Raw genomic sequence first — 16,910 nt, 5'->3', positions numbered from 1 at the left:
GTTTCTGTTCTAAGTAAACATTTTTAAATATACAGACAATGTTTTTGTATTGGGATCCACCTCAAACAGTCAGCATTCCTGAAAATAAAACAAATGCTTCTGAATAAATAAATGCTGACTGTTTGAATCGAATCTCACCAAGCTCTCTTCAATTCACAAAAAAACTCATTCATCTTAAAAACAACAAACTGATGGAAAATACTTTGGGAGCATGATGAAATATTGGAGCTGAGGAATTTTCCAATGTATTGTTGCAAAGTGTACATACCAATTAATCAAATTCTCCAATATATAATAATTATTTTATTCAAAACATTCATTCATCCTTGACTCACTCACTCTCTTACTCTCTTTCCCTCTTGTGACAGAGAGAACCTAGAGTCCTAACTCGCCCTCAATAGAGGCAATTGATCAATTTAATTTAATTCCCCATCACTCTCTTTCTCTCATAGTTAATCAATAAAGGTAATCTAATAAAGACAGCTGATCAATCAATCGGACTCTCTCTTTTTTCACTTCCTCCAAGTTTTCCATCAACATAATATTACACTTCGATACATCAATTCCACATTATTCTTGTATCCCACGTAAAAGAATGATACGTATTCCGATCAAATATAGGAGCAAAGGCAAGGTGATAACCCTTTCATCATTCTTTCTCAGTTATACACAGAAATGATTGTTATACAATCTATTCATTCTGATAGATAACCTGAAAAAGATTGGTCTGAATATTTCAAGGGAGTTCATTAAGAAGAGAAACGTTATATTTTGCTTTATCCCAATCCTTAGTTCAGTATGGTAATTCTATATGGGGAGGAACTTTTGATTCAACTTTAAAACCTTCATTATTGTTCTCAAAAGTTAGTTATCAAAACAATAATGAAGTATCCAAGAGATTTCCCAAGTGTAACATTGTTTCAAAATTCCAATCTGTTCACTATAAGACAATTGTTCATCTTGAAGACTATTAAGAAACATGTGCTCAAATTAAAAAATATGCAAAAATTTCAAAGAGTAACTAGACAAGTCGCTCAAAACTTGATCAAAATTATTGAAAGAGTTGACAGCACCCTATTCCTTAGAAGTATTTCATATTTGAGAAAGAAGCTCTATAATAAAGTTCCAAGAGGATGGTTGATGAAGAAGCCTAAAATAAAAGAACTCCATACCTGGGTGAAAGAAAATTATTTTTATTCAATTAATGATTTGGTTTGATATTGATTAATGTTGTATGAATTTAAAATTCAGCTTTATGTATATCTTTAATTATTGTTATTTCTTAGAATGCAATATTGAGTTGGTTGAATCTTAATTATTGTAAGCCTATATTATAATATTTTATATTTTAATAATAATGTACAAGTGAATAAGATATATTAAGACTCCACGTCGGCGTACAAGTTTTCTTTTGCCGACGTGTAGCACAAAGTTGTTTTCCTTTTTGTTGTATTCTGTATATATTTTTTGTGCAATAAACGATTTGATTATCATTACTTCAAGACAAAAGACTTGAAGGCCTGGATTAGTAATTGACCGAGCGTAGTGAGGTCTACTTTTTGACAAAAATATCGGTTTTGATTGGAGAGGGTACAAAGACACTGAAAGCGGAGCGTAGCGGAGCAGAGCGTGACGTGGCGATCTAGAGCGGAGCGTGGCGTGGCGTGGTCAGAGCGTTCATAACACATACAGAAAGCGTCTTAAGGTGCGTACAGACTTTTGCTCTGCTCCGCAATCGAACGTCACTCGAGCAGATCGATTGATGATCGACCGGGAAGCAAGAGTGGACTGCGAGAAGAGCTAACATCTCCCGTAACGTTCATGATAGGTGCGAGTGCGGAGCGCGGGCGGAGCGATTGCGGAGCGATGGCGGAACGAGGGTGGAGCGTGCGCGGAGCAGGTTGGAGACATATATCTGTACACACCTTTAGCGTCAAGCGTCAAGGGCCTAGAAAATGGCGTTGTGTAAAGGTGTGTACAGATATATGCATCTCGAACACACTCCACACAGGCTCCGATCATGCATGTTATGTGAGATGTTACGAAAGGGTTTGCTAGAGGTTCGAAATATGTTTTATGGTTGATCACGTGCTTGTCGTATTTTTGACTTTGCTACAGAGTTTGCTACAACTCAACCTCACAAATATGGAACGTTCAATCCAGCAAATCGCGTGAAAAAACTAATAATAAAATATTCTGACTAGGGGAATGCTGGGTAGCCTAATAATACATTATGTTCATATAATAGATTGTTGATAAATATAATTTTTATCGCATTGATGTTTTAAGTTTTATTACAAAAAAGGTTATGTCTGTCAATGTTTTAAAAGGTGAAGGGCTTGGTTGGGAGTTCGGCTTCTTCCTTCTGATTTCTAATATGCTGGTACCTATTATTAAAAATATTTTGATAATATTATATTATTTAATTCTCTTGATTTAATAATTAATCATTATTTTGATAATTCCATTTGCTAACACAGATATCATAATTAAAACGTTACAAGCAACAACGTTAACCGCGCATGCACAACTATTGGTTAGTTCACCCTCGGAACATGCCGAGATCAAAGTTCTGTCACGCTCTGTTCGAGTTCCCCTGTTGCTCGACCTGGAATTATGAATGTGCTCGAGTGACGTTCGATTCCAGAGCAGAGCAAAAGTCTGTACGCACCTTAAGTCTGCAGGGACATTACTTTGTGAGAATAATTACTTGAAGCAAGGTCTATAAATACAGGTTATGACACAATCCCGAGATGCATTGTCAAATCACCATTTTGTGGGTTTCTAGTTCACAAATTTTCAAATATATTTTCAAGTGTTATTATTGTAGATTGAACATAACATGAAGTGTTATTAGTAATTGGAATTGTAAAAATAATTCTTTTCACAGAATTATAGTATTCAGCAAAATACTAGAAACTGAATTGTTGATTTTTAGATTTAATTGATTGGGAACTTTAACCTCTTTTTGAAGTTGGCCTCCCATATTTCTGTCATGTCGCAATGCCTTATGAATCATAATCCTTAGGATACAAGAAAAGAACAATTTTTGAAATGAATAATATATTTTTTATAAATGAATAATTAAAGCATTAATTATTGAAATTTCATTATTAAAAAAAAATTGAAAACCTGATCTCACACACCTAATCTCTCTATTATCTGAACTAGAATATTGTTTTTAAAATGCACAATGCATGATTCTGTTACAAACAAATTGAATTAGATTGGATTTTCAAATGTACTGCAATGGAATAGGCATTGCATTTCAGTGGAATATGAGAAAACATTAATTTATCATACTAGTGTACTAGATGTTGGGGAAATGTAGTAGAACAAGTGCATTATCATTCACAAGATTAGATCACCAATGTGTACATTAGTAGGGCACTCGCACGTTGACACTTTGACGCTCCACTTGTTTAGACGCTCCAAAAAACAAACCAGCTTGTTCCAAAGTTTGACGCCAGCTACGCTCCACTCCCCTCCGCGAGTAGACGCTTCCAGTGTTTTTTAGATTGTTCACGACGTTCCTGAACGCCACGCTCTGCTCAGCTTCCAGTGTGTTTGTACCCTTATCTTAACAATTTTTTCCTTTGACAGTCTGCAGTCGATTTAGTTATATTATTCGCCGCTAGATGCTGCTAGCTGTCGTCAAGTCATTGGAGTAGTATAGATTCCTACCACTGGGGAGCAGGAGCGCTGCAAAATTGTTACAGTGTGGACATGCAAGTGTCGTTTTTTATTTTTTTGTGGGGTCTCATTGTTGTAACTCTGTTCATTGATTATTATCATCACATTATTATTATTATCATCAACCTTATTATAGTCATAAATCTTTTTGTTAATTTAATATAAAAAATGAGTAGAATTTTGAGAAAAAATCAAATCTAATTTATAATGATCTACAATATAGTGAGATCCACTTTGAACTTCCAGGATAAAAGCAAATGGATTGAATGAACATCATTGATGTTATTGATTGAGAAATGTTGACAGTTTGAGGTGGAAATCACTATATTTATCATGTATTGGTGAAGATGTCAAGAGAATTGATGAGCATTAAATACTTCCCTCATTCATCCAAGCAGTTGTCATTCCTTCCTTTCTATAAAACAACCTCTGTTCTCTCTCTAGAAAACGACACTGCTTCTCAGAAGCAACCTTTCTAAGGAACGTTGCTCTTTTCCCAGGACACTCTGTAACACTCAAGATCATCTGTGCGCTTGCTTGTGTATTTATGTGATATTGTGTTCGTGTTTGTGAGACTGTGAAGTGAGCTTTTGCGAACTAAATATTTTTTGACAGATATAATTTCGAAACAACTGCTGAAAATAGGTGCCAAAACACTTGAAAATTCTATTGACGAATTGTAAAATTGCTAAGAAAACGTGGGATGCAAAGTACGAGAAGAAATGACTACTAAGTTAAATTTTTGCTTGTGGTTACACATCCAATACTATCTAAATAATTATTTGTGACTCATTGTAGAATTAGACTGATAGTGAAATAAATTCTCAGACATTGTGGATTGAGGAGTCTTATTGGAGGAATATAACTATTCCAGCAATAACTTAGTATATTTCGTAGAACCGTTCGGGCAGTTTGAAAATGATGTTTAGATTATGTTTCATATCCATGAACGATTTCCTAGAACATTGATAGGGAGTTTGGAAACACTCTGTATAAATGATTCATATTATAATATTGTGCTTTGATCGGACATACACATGTTACCTATCTCTGATTTTTACTATCCTTACCCTATTACCATAGGTGAGGAAAGTATTTCTTTCAAAAAAAATATATATCTATCCTCCTCCATTTTGTTTCCATCTTTGTTCCTCCTTCACACCAGTCATGTACATGAGTGTGAATTCCATATTGTGCTTTGATAGGACCTATAACTGTTACCTATCTATGATTTTTTTGAAAATAGAACAACTTATTGCAACATGCCTTTACACCAAACAGCTTGAGATTCACTTTAAACTCTCAGAATTCTTTAATATTAATGCTTCCCATTCAAAAAATGCTAACTGTTTGAAGTGAATCAGAAGTGGAAATTATTCATGTCTAGTGTGTGAGTAGCTCATAGTTAGCTGACTTTAATATCTGGTCAAAGAAGTTTCAAACAAAAATGATTAACTAAGATTCAAGTTAACATGATTGATGGTACTTTTCCTTGGAAATTATCGATATCATTTTCCACATCGATAGCTTTTGCGAGCGAAATAATACCTTGGCAGTGAACAAATTTAATAAATAGATTATCTTTTTTTCCTACAGATACCTTGAAAAGTGACCATTTGTGCACTGATTGCAGGCCGCAAATAAACACTTTTCCGCTCTAGTGCGCAAAGTATTACTATGCGTACTCCAGATTTGCAGCATGACAACGCAAAATAGTTAGTAGGTTAAATGGAGCACCAGTGCAGGAAAATCAAAATTAAGTTGGTAACACTGACTGTGGTATAATGGTTATAATATGAGGAGCAGTGGACAACGATGACAGTGGTTGACAGCCACCACATTTGCCACATGTGCCGCCTTCATCCATTTACTACATTATTATTATTCAAGTTTAAATAAATAAAGGTTTTTATTAATAATAAAATCACACAGAAAAACATTTGATCGATTTCAGGGAATTTTACCCATAATTACCCACTTTTCATATTCAATGGTAACTGTAGGAAAAATTTAATGTGGAATACGTGCGCAAAGTTCCTCTGCTGCACTCAAGAAACCATTATTCTGCACTCGCCTACGGCTCGTGCATAAACGTTTCTTTCGGTGCAGCAAACTGTCACTTTGCGCACTAGTTGCACAAATAACTATTTCCGTAGGGCTACTCTTGAATAGAAATTGAAAATGAAAATCGATGTACCCTTTTTTCAAATTGTTCATTGACAAAACAATAAACAATTTTAAAAAAGAGTACTGAGGTTTTTTTCTATTCAATAATAGACTATTATGATGAAATTTATTTCAAATTGGTTTAGTGGGAAGCGTTGAAGTCATTTTCCAGTAATGTTGAAGTGAATGTCATTATGAGAACATTCTGTATAGTGCTCATTAGCAGCAGCTTCAAGCTCACCACTTGTCACGTTCAATGCAAATTCCATGCTATGACTTGGGAATTTCTGTTCTCTGTGAAAATATCTCAATTTTCTTACAACACCTCACAAATCTGTGTCGAACAATAAACGTTCATGAATACTGTACAATGAGACTGTCAGCATTTCTTATTAACAACACCAATATGCTCCCCATGCTGACAATATAGAGTGAATTATACCACAGTAATAATATTCATTTATGCAGACTGAAAAAGCTCTGAATTGCAAAAACATTGACACCGTTGTTTGTTGTTTTTTTTTGGTGATGCTGATTCAACTGATGTTGTTTCAGCGTTTTTATAGCATCATAATGGATGTCGGTACACATTTTGACACTATACAGAGTGTTTCAGAAGTGTAGTGCGGTCCACGATATAATGGCAGTATTTGGTCAACTTTGATGTTGCTATCCTTGTCTATCATTCCACAAAAAAGGTGGTACTATCATAGAGAAACAATAGCGTAAGCTATTGTTTCTCTATGGTACTATCCTTTTTTAGCTGCATAAAGATGCTAAATATGCTTTTGACAGTATGGAAATATAATTAATTAAGGCAGAGAACAGGCAACGCTGCTCTTCTATCTTTATCCACTGCCATTATAACGTGGACCTCACTATAGTGTCGAACATTCCAGGGTATTGTTCCTGGACGATAAGAGACTACAAATAATGTCGTATTTGAAGTGTCCAAAACTCAGCGGTTATCCTTAAAGCTGCCATTTTGTTTTTTTCACTTAGGAATTTTTATCTCAAAAACAAAATGTTGTATTGATCTGAAATTTTGCATAAATATTTATTCTATGGAGACTCAACTTTGAAAAAATCTGGTGTGGGACACTCACACAACTTTCCTTGCTCATATTTGAAAAAATAATCTTCATATTTGAAGTCGTCAAAACAGTTGTTCTACAGATGAAATATCTCGACTATGAGTGTTCTTTTTATGAGCTGCGCTACCTACCTACCTCATGCACGAGAAGGAGGTTACTAAGTCCATTTCCCAAGGATGGGGTGGTTTCCCAGAAAGGAGACTTATGCCAGTTGATAGAGCTGATGAATAACTATACAGAGTATGAATTTGAAAAAAATCGGTCAAGTTATTTTTGAGAAAATCGTGAAAATCAAGGTTTTTTAGCAACTATCCGCCATTTTTCTCAAGAATATTACGGAGCTCCTGCGATTTTCCCAGAAAAAAAACTTATGTCATTTGATAGGGCTTATGAATAGCTATCCATGGTATAAATTTGAAGAAAATCGTTAGAGCCGTTTTCGAGAAAACCGTGAAAAACATGGTTTTTTAGTCACTATCTGCCATTTTTCTCAAGAATATTACGGAGCTCCTGCAATTTTCTCAGGAAAAAAACTTATGTCATTTGATAGGGCTTATGAATAGCTATCCATTGTATAAATTTGAAGAAAATCGTTAGAGCCGTTTTCGAGAAAACCGTGAAAAACATGGTTTTTTAGTCACTATCTGCCATTTTTCTCAAGAATATTACGGAGCTCATGGAATTTTCCCAGAAATGGGACTCATGCCAGTTGATAGTGCTCATGGATATCTATCCATGATATGGATTTGAAGAAAATCGTTGGAGCCGTTTTCGAGAAAACCGTGAAAAACATGGATTTTTAGTCATTATCCGCCATTTTTCTCAAGAATATTGCGGAGCTCATGGAATTTTCCCAGAAATGAGACTCATGGCAGTTTATAGGGCTTATAAATAGCTATCCATGGTATGAATTTGAAAAAATCGTTAGAGCCGTTTTCGAGAAAAACGTGAAAACATGTTTTTTTAGTAATCATCCGTCATTTTTTCCGCCATCTTGGATTGTATTTTATCGAATTTCTTATTGTGGGATCCTAAAGGTATAAGGACCTTAAGTTTGAAATTTCAAGTCAATCGGTTAATTAGGAATGGAGTTATCGTGTTCACAGACATACACACACACACATACACACACACACACACACATACACACACAGACCAACACCCAAAAATCTGATGTGGTACACTCACACAACTTTCCTTGCTCATTGAACTGGGAGCCTCATTCTTAAACGATAATAATTTAGAGAAATAACATAATGACGATTGGCGGCAACATAATTATTTGAAACTACGATCGGACTACTGTATATGTGTGTAGACTATATAATTATTGTTTTCAGAGTACTTTTTCCTTTGTGTAAATTGTGAAATCCGATGATTTTTAAAAGTCGTCAAAACAGCTGTTCTACAGATGTAATATCTCGACTATGTGTTATTTTTATAGACTGCTCTACCTACCTACCTCATGCACGAGAAGGAGGTTACAAAGTACATTTCTCAAGAATGGGGTGAACCCCCCATTAGTTTCCCAGAGAGGAGACTCATGCCAGTTTATGGGGCTGATAAATAACTATACGGAGTATGAATTTGAAATAAATCAGTCGAGTAATTTGTGAGAAAATCGTGAAAAACATGGTTTCTCAGTAATTATCCGCCATTTTTCTCGAGAATATTACACAGCTCCTGCAATTTTCCTAGAAATAAGACTCATGTCAGTTGATAGGGCTTATAAATAGCTATCCATGGTATAAATTTGAAGAAATTCGTTAGAGCCGTTTTCAAGAAAATCGTGAAAAACATGGTTTTTTAGTAATTATCCGCCATTTTTCTCGAGAATATTACGCAGCTCCTGCAATTTTCCCAGAAATGAGACTCATGTCAGTTGATAGGGCTTATAAATAGCTATCCATGGTATAAATTTAAAGAAAATCGTTAGAGCCGTTTTTGAGGAAATCGTGAAAAACATGGTTTTTTAGTAATTATCCGCCATTTTTTGCACCATCTTGAATTGAATTCTATTGAATTTCTCATTGTCGGGTCCTCATGGTATAAGGACCTTAAGTTTAAAATTTCAAGTCAATCGGTTGATTAGGAATGGAGTTATCGTGTTCACAGACATACACACATACACACACACAAACACCCAAAAATCATGTTTTTGGACTCAGGGGACCTTGAAACGTATAAAAAACTTGAAATTGGGGTACCTTAATTTTTTTTTGGAAAGCAATACTTTCCTTACCTATGGTAGTAGGGCAAGGAAAGTAAAAAATCATGTTTTTGGACTCAAGGGACCTTGAAACGTATAGAAAACATGAAATTAGGGTACCTTAAATTTTTTTGGAAAGCAATACTTTCCTTACCTATGGTAATAGGGCAAGGAAAGTAAAAATAAAATGAAAAATTTTCGATGTAAATTTCCAAAATGGCGGCCATTTAAAATGTTTGATTGTAAATTTCACGAAAACCGTTCACTTTACATAAAAGTTACAAGAGACAAAAAAATTAGAAAATCTTATCGAATCAAATCAAATCAAATTGGTTTTTATTATACATGATTTCAGGGTACAAATATTCATATCATACAACAACGTTACATCTTCGGCAACCAAACAATCATGAATAAAACTCACAGTTAAACTTAAATAATTAATCGTTATAACTAAATCTAACTGCTATATATTGTAGATACAGAAAATAAAACATTTTATTTTGAAGAACATCATGAAAACTCTCCACAAAGGCAAAGCCTGTGTGTGGAAGAGGGTCTTGGCAATGATTGGCTATCATGATAAGGATACCTTATTTATTAAGATTGGTCACAGAATAACAGAGAAATTGATTATTCTCGTACTGCATGCATGACCATAAACAAAAAACATCTGAAAAAACATTGTAAAATCAACTGGATGGCTATATGGAGCCATGGAGAGTTTTAAAACTTCATATTAAATACATTTGGAATTGAAAATGTAATATTGATGATTAAATGGTGACAAGTGGTCATGCATGCAGTACGAAAATAATTAATTTCTCTCTCTCTCATTCTGTGACCAATCTTAATAAATGGCCGACATATTTAAAATTTTCATCAAAAATTTATTATTTTATTTTTAAAGTTGAGTCTTTATGACATAAATATTTATGCAAAATTTCAGATCAATACAACATTTCGTTTTTGAGATAGAAATTCCTGAGTGAAAAACAAAATGGCAGTCATAAGGATAACCGCTGAGTTTTGGACACCTCAAATACGACATTTGTAGTCTCCTACCCTGGAATGTTTCACACTACTTCTGAAACACTCCGTATATTGAACAACAACTCACAAAACTTATGACGTCATAAACATTACTTTTTTTGGACAATTTCCATCAAAATTTGGGAAAGGAACAGATTTGGGCTTTAAGCCTGTTGTTTCTTTCCCAATCATTCATAGTTGAGAATGATATTGTATCTTTCAATGTATATTCATAGTTACCAATCAATGAGAAAACAGTTTGAAAAACTTAAAAACTTACTATGAAATTTGCTTTGTTTCCTTTATAACCTAATCGATTCTTTCCGATTGAATTTCAGGCTCCCTTAATAATATCACAAGATAGGCTATTGCAATCTTCCTAGATACATACTAATATAAACCAATTTTAGTACTCTATAGCTTGACAATGCATAGGTCATGGAATCTAGAGAAGAAGTTTCTATAAGAATATAATCATAGAGAAGGGCTGCTATTAGAAAGAAAATGATGTAGATGCATTAGAATTTGTTCCAAGATTCCATATAGCTGGATAGTTATTTTCTTGGATACTGTTTCTATTTTTCAATTGGAATTCAATATTACATATTAAAAACAGATAGCACAAGAAGATATCCAATTGTATAGGACGTTTATGTTCCAATTTTTATTGTTATGTCAAGCCGATAGTCCTAGTAGTTGTTTTTTGTGAAGCTATGTGACGCTGATAGTTTCTCATACTGTGCCGTTCTTACATTTTCACCCCAACAAAACTGTACTAAGATTCCATATCACTGAATAGTTATTCTCTTGGATACTGTTTCTATTTTTCAATTGGAATTCAATATCACATATTAAAAGCAGATAGCTCAAGAAGATATCCAATTGTATAGGACTTTTATGTTCCAATTCTTATTGTTATCTCAAGCCGATAGTCCTAGTAGTTGTAAAGTGTAAAAACGGCAGAGTATGAGAGACTATCAGCGTCACATAGCTTCACAAAAAACAAGTACTAGGACTATCGGCTTGAGATAACAATAAAAATTGGAACATAAACGTCCCATACAATTAGAATTTTCTTATATACAGTTCTCATTTTTCAATTTCACATATCAACAATAGAAATTTGTGAATTATTCATTATTTCCACATTTTCACGTTGTGTAGTTTGGAAAAATTCGTCAGCTTAAATTTTCTGCGAAAATGACTGAATGGTTACATGAAGTATAAAGTAAAGAGGGTTCATATTACATAAAACCAGTGAACGACATCTTTTCTTTTGACAGCTATGATATTGTGATATTGGATAAAAAAAACCTTCAATATTCACCCAATTTGATTATTTCTGAGTAACACAATGAGGAAGTAGAGGAATAGAGAGGTTGAGAGGTAGATCAAGTTTGAAAGGGAATTGAATTGAATAATTGCCTCTATTAAACACGGAGTTAGGACACTAGTTCCTCTCTGCCACACAACTCCAGAAGTGACAGAGAAAGAGAAAGGATCAATTCCTTGATTTAATCCTTTCCTAAAATAGTTGAGAAATAGAAACAGAATTTGTCCACTTCAACACCTGTCCTGAAAAATGAAAAAATGACAGCATATGCTTACATTATTAGAATTTTCCAAATTTTTGTTGGCTGAAGTTTTAAAATTTTCCTTTTATTGTCACTGCCGCCTGCCTCAACGATTAAAATGTATTATTACTTCTGTAAAACAATTTCTCCCTTTTCCTTTATTATTTCATCCCTTTCTAATGAATTTTCCCTTTTTTTTCATTAATCCTCTATCAAAATCTAATGTATAATATTTCTTTTTTTGCACTTCGTATTTGTTTTCTTCCATCTCATACTTAAAATTTATGAAGTGTCATATTTATTCTGTCTAAGTTTATTTAAATTTTGTAACTTGTTTTTTTTCTGTAACTGGGCACACGCCGAAAAACCTACGGGTTTAGAAGGACACTCAATTGTTTGAATTGCGAATGAAAATTTTGATTGATTGAAGACAGAATGAAGAAGTGAGAATAAATTAATATCATTACATTTGTTATTCCGATATGAATAGAGCCGAGATCCACCTATATTCACAGAAGAGGTGCTACCGCTACCGTTTAGTGTGCGGGGGGAGGTCTGTTGTGGGGTACTGCGTCAAATTGAAATTCATGAAGGAGACACCAAAACCAAGCTCAGGGGTTTTGAGGGTGTTTCAAGGGAAGTCGAACGTATCTGAGGCTTGAAAGTAGGCCTGACGAGGACCCACCTTTCTTGTGACTGGGTTAGGTCTACCAAAACATGACAACTAGCAACTTTTTTATGTGACTATTTGCAGTTTCAAGTCTGCAGAATTTGCGGGTGGGTGCGTCATTGAGAGAATTTGCCGAACTGTTGGATTTTGAGGGGTAACTAGATACGGAGGACCGCGATTTCACGTGATTCCCAGACAATAGGAATAATTAACACTGGCATTTGGCCAATAATTACCTTGCGTTTCAGACGGCGTTGCGATACGGTTCTCACGGGAGTTGTTGGAAGACTGAATTGTTGCGGTGAGGGGAGGAGGAATTGAGAGAGAAGAAAGAAGCGCGAGAGTAATAAAAAGAGAGGGAAACAGTAGGAAGAAGTTTCAAGTGGTGAGTGAGAAATACCAAATACAGGAGAAACATGGAAAAGTAATAAAAACTTTTAGTCTCAACACCTCAACTTTACAGTGGAGAAATAAATAATATTCCCTTCCCTTCTCCTTTCAATCTTCTACCCCTCATTATCTTCATCCTCATCCACCCAACAGCCCCTTTCTACCCTTCATCGCCATCTTTCCCACCCCCCCCCCTCTTTTCAAAAGTTCTCAAACTCTTCCTTATCAGCAAATAACGTCTATAGTGAGGTTATAGCCTGAAATTGTTACCTATTGAGATTCACTAAAAACTGTCAGCATCTCTGATGGATGACATCAATAAATCCCATACAACAAACGCTGCCACCCTGAAGACGAACTCACTATGAAAGCGCTCATAACCTCCAGGAAAGTAATAAAAATAAATAATTAACTTAGAAAAAGTGGATTTCTTCATTATATTCATGAGACTACTTTGCGAAAGGTGAACTTCTTCATTAGGGAACGTCACGCTGTTGAAAAATGAGTTCTAGTTTAAATAAAAGAGTCGAGTTTGAATAAGACTTCCCAATGAAGCTTATCATTAAACAGGAGCTTTTGAATTCATGATCAAGTCCTACATAGTCTGAAAGAAATCTCATCATAACTGTTCTGAACAAAGCTCAGGCTAGAGCTACTAGAGGACTGTAATTTACTATTCAAATTATCAAATACAAACAAGGAGCAAAATTTAATCTTCAATTGAGCCAGGTTATTGGTACAGTTAAACTCTGCATTGATGAACAATAAAAAGAGCAAAAACTCACCAGATTTAATCCAATTTTGTCTACTTGCCCTTCGAAGCCTTTATTAGGTGTTTTGGTCAGATTCGAGGTGGGAAGAAATCTGGGAAAAAGATAGGTTTGCTTCCAGGCTGTATTTTCGTGTTGATTCTGCGTTCCACTTGCAAGTCATATAGTGTATTTTTGAACAAAGCTCAAACTGGATTCTTTATAGATTCAAATCTGATTCAAATTAATTCAATTCAACACTATTTATGCTGTTATATTCAATTCACACACACTATACTCAAACAATTATCTACAAGAAATTTCCGATTGAAATTACATTACAAAATACAAACTCGGTCTTCACAACAAGACAACGAGACAAGACAAACTGAACGACTGATAATGGACGACAGCAAGAATGACTCGGGCTTTTTTCTCAACAAACCAAAAACAGCTGGACAGTTGGCACTAGCACAAACAAGCCTGCTACGGGCAGAACTGTAGTCAGGGATTTGGCGCTACAATTCAAAAATGCTCTGGCCAAACCAATACCCATTAGAGTGCTTCTATCCATTGCAGGTTAATAATTATAGATGGAAATATTCCTCTGCATCCAAAAATCGATCGGCTTAAAGTGCGTACAGATTTACGTGCCACGAACACCAGCAATTCACTTTGATGAACTATTTTTGATCAACTGTTGATGCCAAGCTTTTTTTATCAGTATCTTACCGATTCTGTGAAAATACAGATATAATAAGCTGATGGAAAGTGGAATTCGCGTGTTCGCGGCGCGTAAATTTGTACGCATCTTTAGATTTTGAAGGCTGAATATAAGGCTGAATATATCTACTGCAGAACCTCTATAATTCGTAGTTGACGGGAGCGAGCGTTTACTACGAATACTGGAGAGTACGAATAATAGAGGCTTTGGAGGAGGAGGAGGATGTGATAGGGAGGATGAGCAGGAGGGAGTTAATCGTAGAGGTTGAAGAAGAAAACATAATGATAAGAAAAAAATTGTTTGTAATATTTCTAATGTCATTCCAATTCAATTATGATCGTTGTGCTGAGGTAATTTTTCGATTGAATGTCCTTTCTTTCGTTATTTTTCCATTGTAGCCTCCACCAGGTAACCAGGAAACCAGGATGGTTAACGAAGCAGATAATATCGGTTTGGGATAACCATATTTTTATTTTGAGAAAAATAGAATAAGCAAACAGTCTATAATGGTGGTCAGCAGGAATGTAATGAGGATTTGTTCATGAAGTTGTGAAAAAAATGGACTGAAATATTCTTATGAGACATTTTTCTGGTTCCCAGAGCTTTAGAAGACATTCTGAAAGGAGTAAGCTTATGGTCAGTAATGTTTCATAGTCATTCAGGATGATTTTGTTGTACTGGTAATGAATATTGAACATTGATATTTATTTACTTAAGTATCCAAGTTTTAAAACCTATCATTTTCAAAACTTTATAGAAATTAGAACTCTCACAAAATAGTGAAATCTCCAAAGTTTTAATGCTTTTTCACAGGAGTTCTTCATCGAATAATTCTCTGTGATCAATAATAATATTGCTTAATTCGTTTTCAAAACTCTACGAAAATGATAAGTTTTTCAAGAGCGATACATTTCTTTTTAAACTGGGACACATATATATATATATAGTATTCAATAGTAGCCTATACGCATTATTTTTAGCCTTTCTGTTGAAAAATTCTTCCGTTTTTGTGATATTTATAACATTCTTTGAAACACTCAGTATCTAAATCTATTTCATTCTTGGATATTCTATGAAATTGCTAATTGAAAAAAAATTGAACAAAAATGTCGAAAATCAACTATTTTGCAGTCTTACCTGATCATTGGTTAGCCGACAATGCATCTCGATGTCGGGCACCGACCGCGCAGCCCCCGCTCCTGAGGAACTCCCCTTTTCAGGTGGAGTAGGGGGGTCGGCGACCCCTGAAACCCTCACGATTGGTCCCCCTGTACTTTCGTCACTACCACCCATAACACCGGTTGACAAACTTATGTGTGGCTGACATCTGCCTCCCGCTAGGTACCCCATTTTTGCGCCTCCCTTAGTCGACAGTGTGGCACCGCCGTCAAACTGAGACCCTGAAACACCGTCAAAGTGTGACGTCGACACCGGTGGAGGAGACACCATCAAAGTGGTGCATTCCTGACGTATAAGGACCGGTTTATTGTTAGCTGATGATGACGATTTTGCTGACGGCAGCAAGCTGCTAGTTTCGTCGCCTGAGTTGTAACCAGAGTTGGCAGATAAAGGGTCCCCTCCTCCTCCTCCAACCACCTCTACCACCCCTACTCCACCGCCACCCCCTTCTTCGTGGACACTCATTGGTTGGCCGGGCTTTTCCTTCTTCTTCAGATCAGCTAATCATCTGTGAACAAAAAGAAAAATTTGGTTTTAATTGAATGCTCTCGATGACCCATTACGAGCTGAGCTCTGGCTGACTATTCAAAGAAGAAAGATTCAAATTATTTTGATTTTAAAACTTCTCCATTGTCATTCAAGTTCACATAGCATGAAATTCTACAAAATAATTATATAGAAACAATAAATCCCAAAGATATACCTGTTGGGAAACTACAGTTATTTATTATTATAACACTTATTGAAAAGACTAGTTTTATTTATAAAAATGATGAAAACTGACGACATTTATTTTCTCGGGATGCGTTATTCGTCTTGATGGTGGTCACACCTCTAGAGAACAGCAGGGTCGTCTTTGGAACAAAGTCACAGTCATTGGTATCACCAACTACTACCAGAGAAAACTCCTATAATTAATGCTATTATTAATTCTGTGCTACTACTCATAATATTCAAGAAATATATCATAAATATGTATAAGAAATTGGAACCTAGGAAGTGTCATCCTATCTGGAAACGTCCATGGATGTTTCAACATTTTTTTTATTGGGGTTCCTATCCGTTGCGGATGTTGGCAACCAGCATGGCAAGCCTAATTTTGTCCACAGCCATGTGGGAGAGTTCAGCTGATGTTTTTCCGGTCCACTTTATAAGGTTAAGCAGCCAAGATATTCTTCTCCTTTGATGACCTCTTTTCCATCGATTTTCCCTTGGACGATTGTCTGCAGTAAAAAGTACATGGGGTCGTTCCTCATGATGTGGCCCAGATACTGCAGTTTTCGGATCTCGATGTGTTCATAATTTCTTTTTGTTTATTCATCCTTCTCAGTACCTCTTCATTAGTGACATGTTCAACTACCAACTATTAGTAGCATGTATCAACAAAATGCAAGCTTTTTTTCCTGAATGAAGCATCTTTAGTGGGTGAA

General features: G+C 35.3%; 1 protein-coding gene across 2 annotated transcripts in view; it reads right to left on the bottom strand.

Moving 5' to 3' along the window:
* LOC111057732 (small conductance calcium-activated potassium channel protein) overlaps positions 1-15,924 on the bottom strand; it is a 357,428-nt gene extending 341,504 nt beyond the window's left edge. For both annotated transcript variants that reach the window (XM_039435643.1, XM_039435644.1), the window contains exon 1: positions 15,439-15,924. In XM_039435643.1, the coding sequence (XP_039291577.1) occupies positions 15,439-15,750 (312 nt within the window). In that variant the 5' untranslated portion in view covers positions 15,751-15,924. The remainder of the gene's footprint in view (positions 1-15,438) is intronic.
* Positions 15,925-16,910: the final 986 nt, after the last annotated feature.

This window comes from Nilaparvata lugens, chromosome 9 (genome assembly GCF_014356525.2).
Source record: "Nilaparvata lugens isolate BPH chromosome 9, ASM1435652v1, whole genome shotgun sequence".
Classification (NCBI taxonomy): domain Eukaryota; kingdom Metazoa; phylum Arthropoda; class Insecta; order Hemiptera; family Delphacidae; genus Nilaparvata; species Nilaparvata lugens.
Note: the sequence above shows the minus strand (reverse complement) of the source record. Positions and strands in the feature narration are given on the sequence as shown.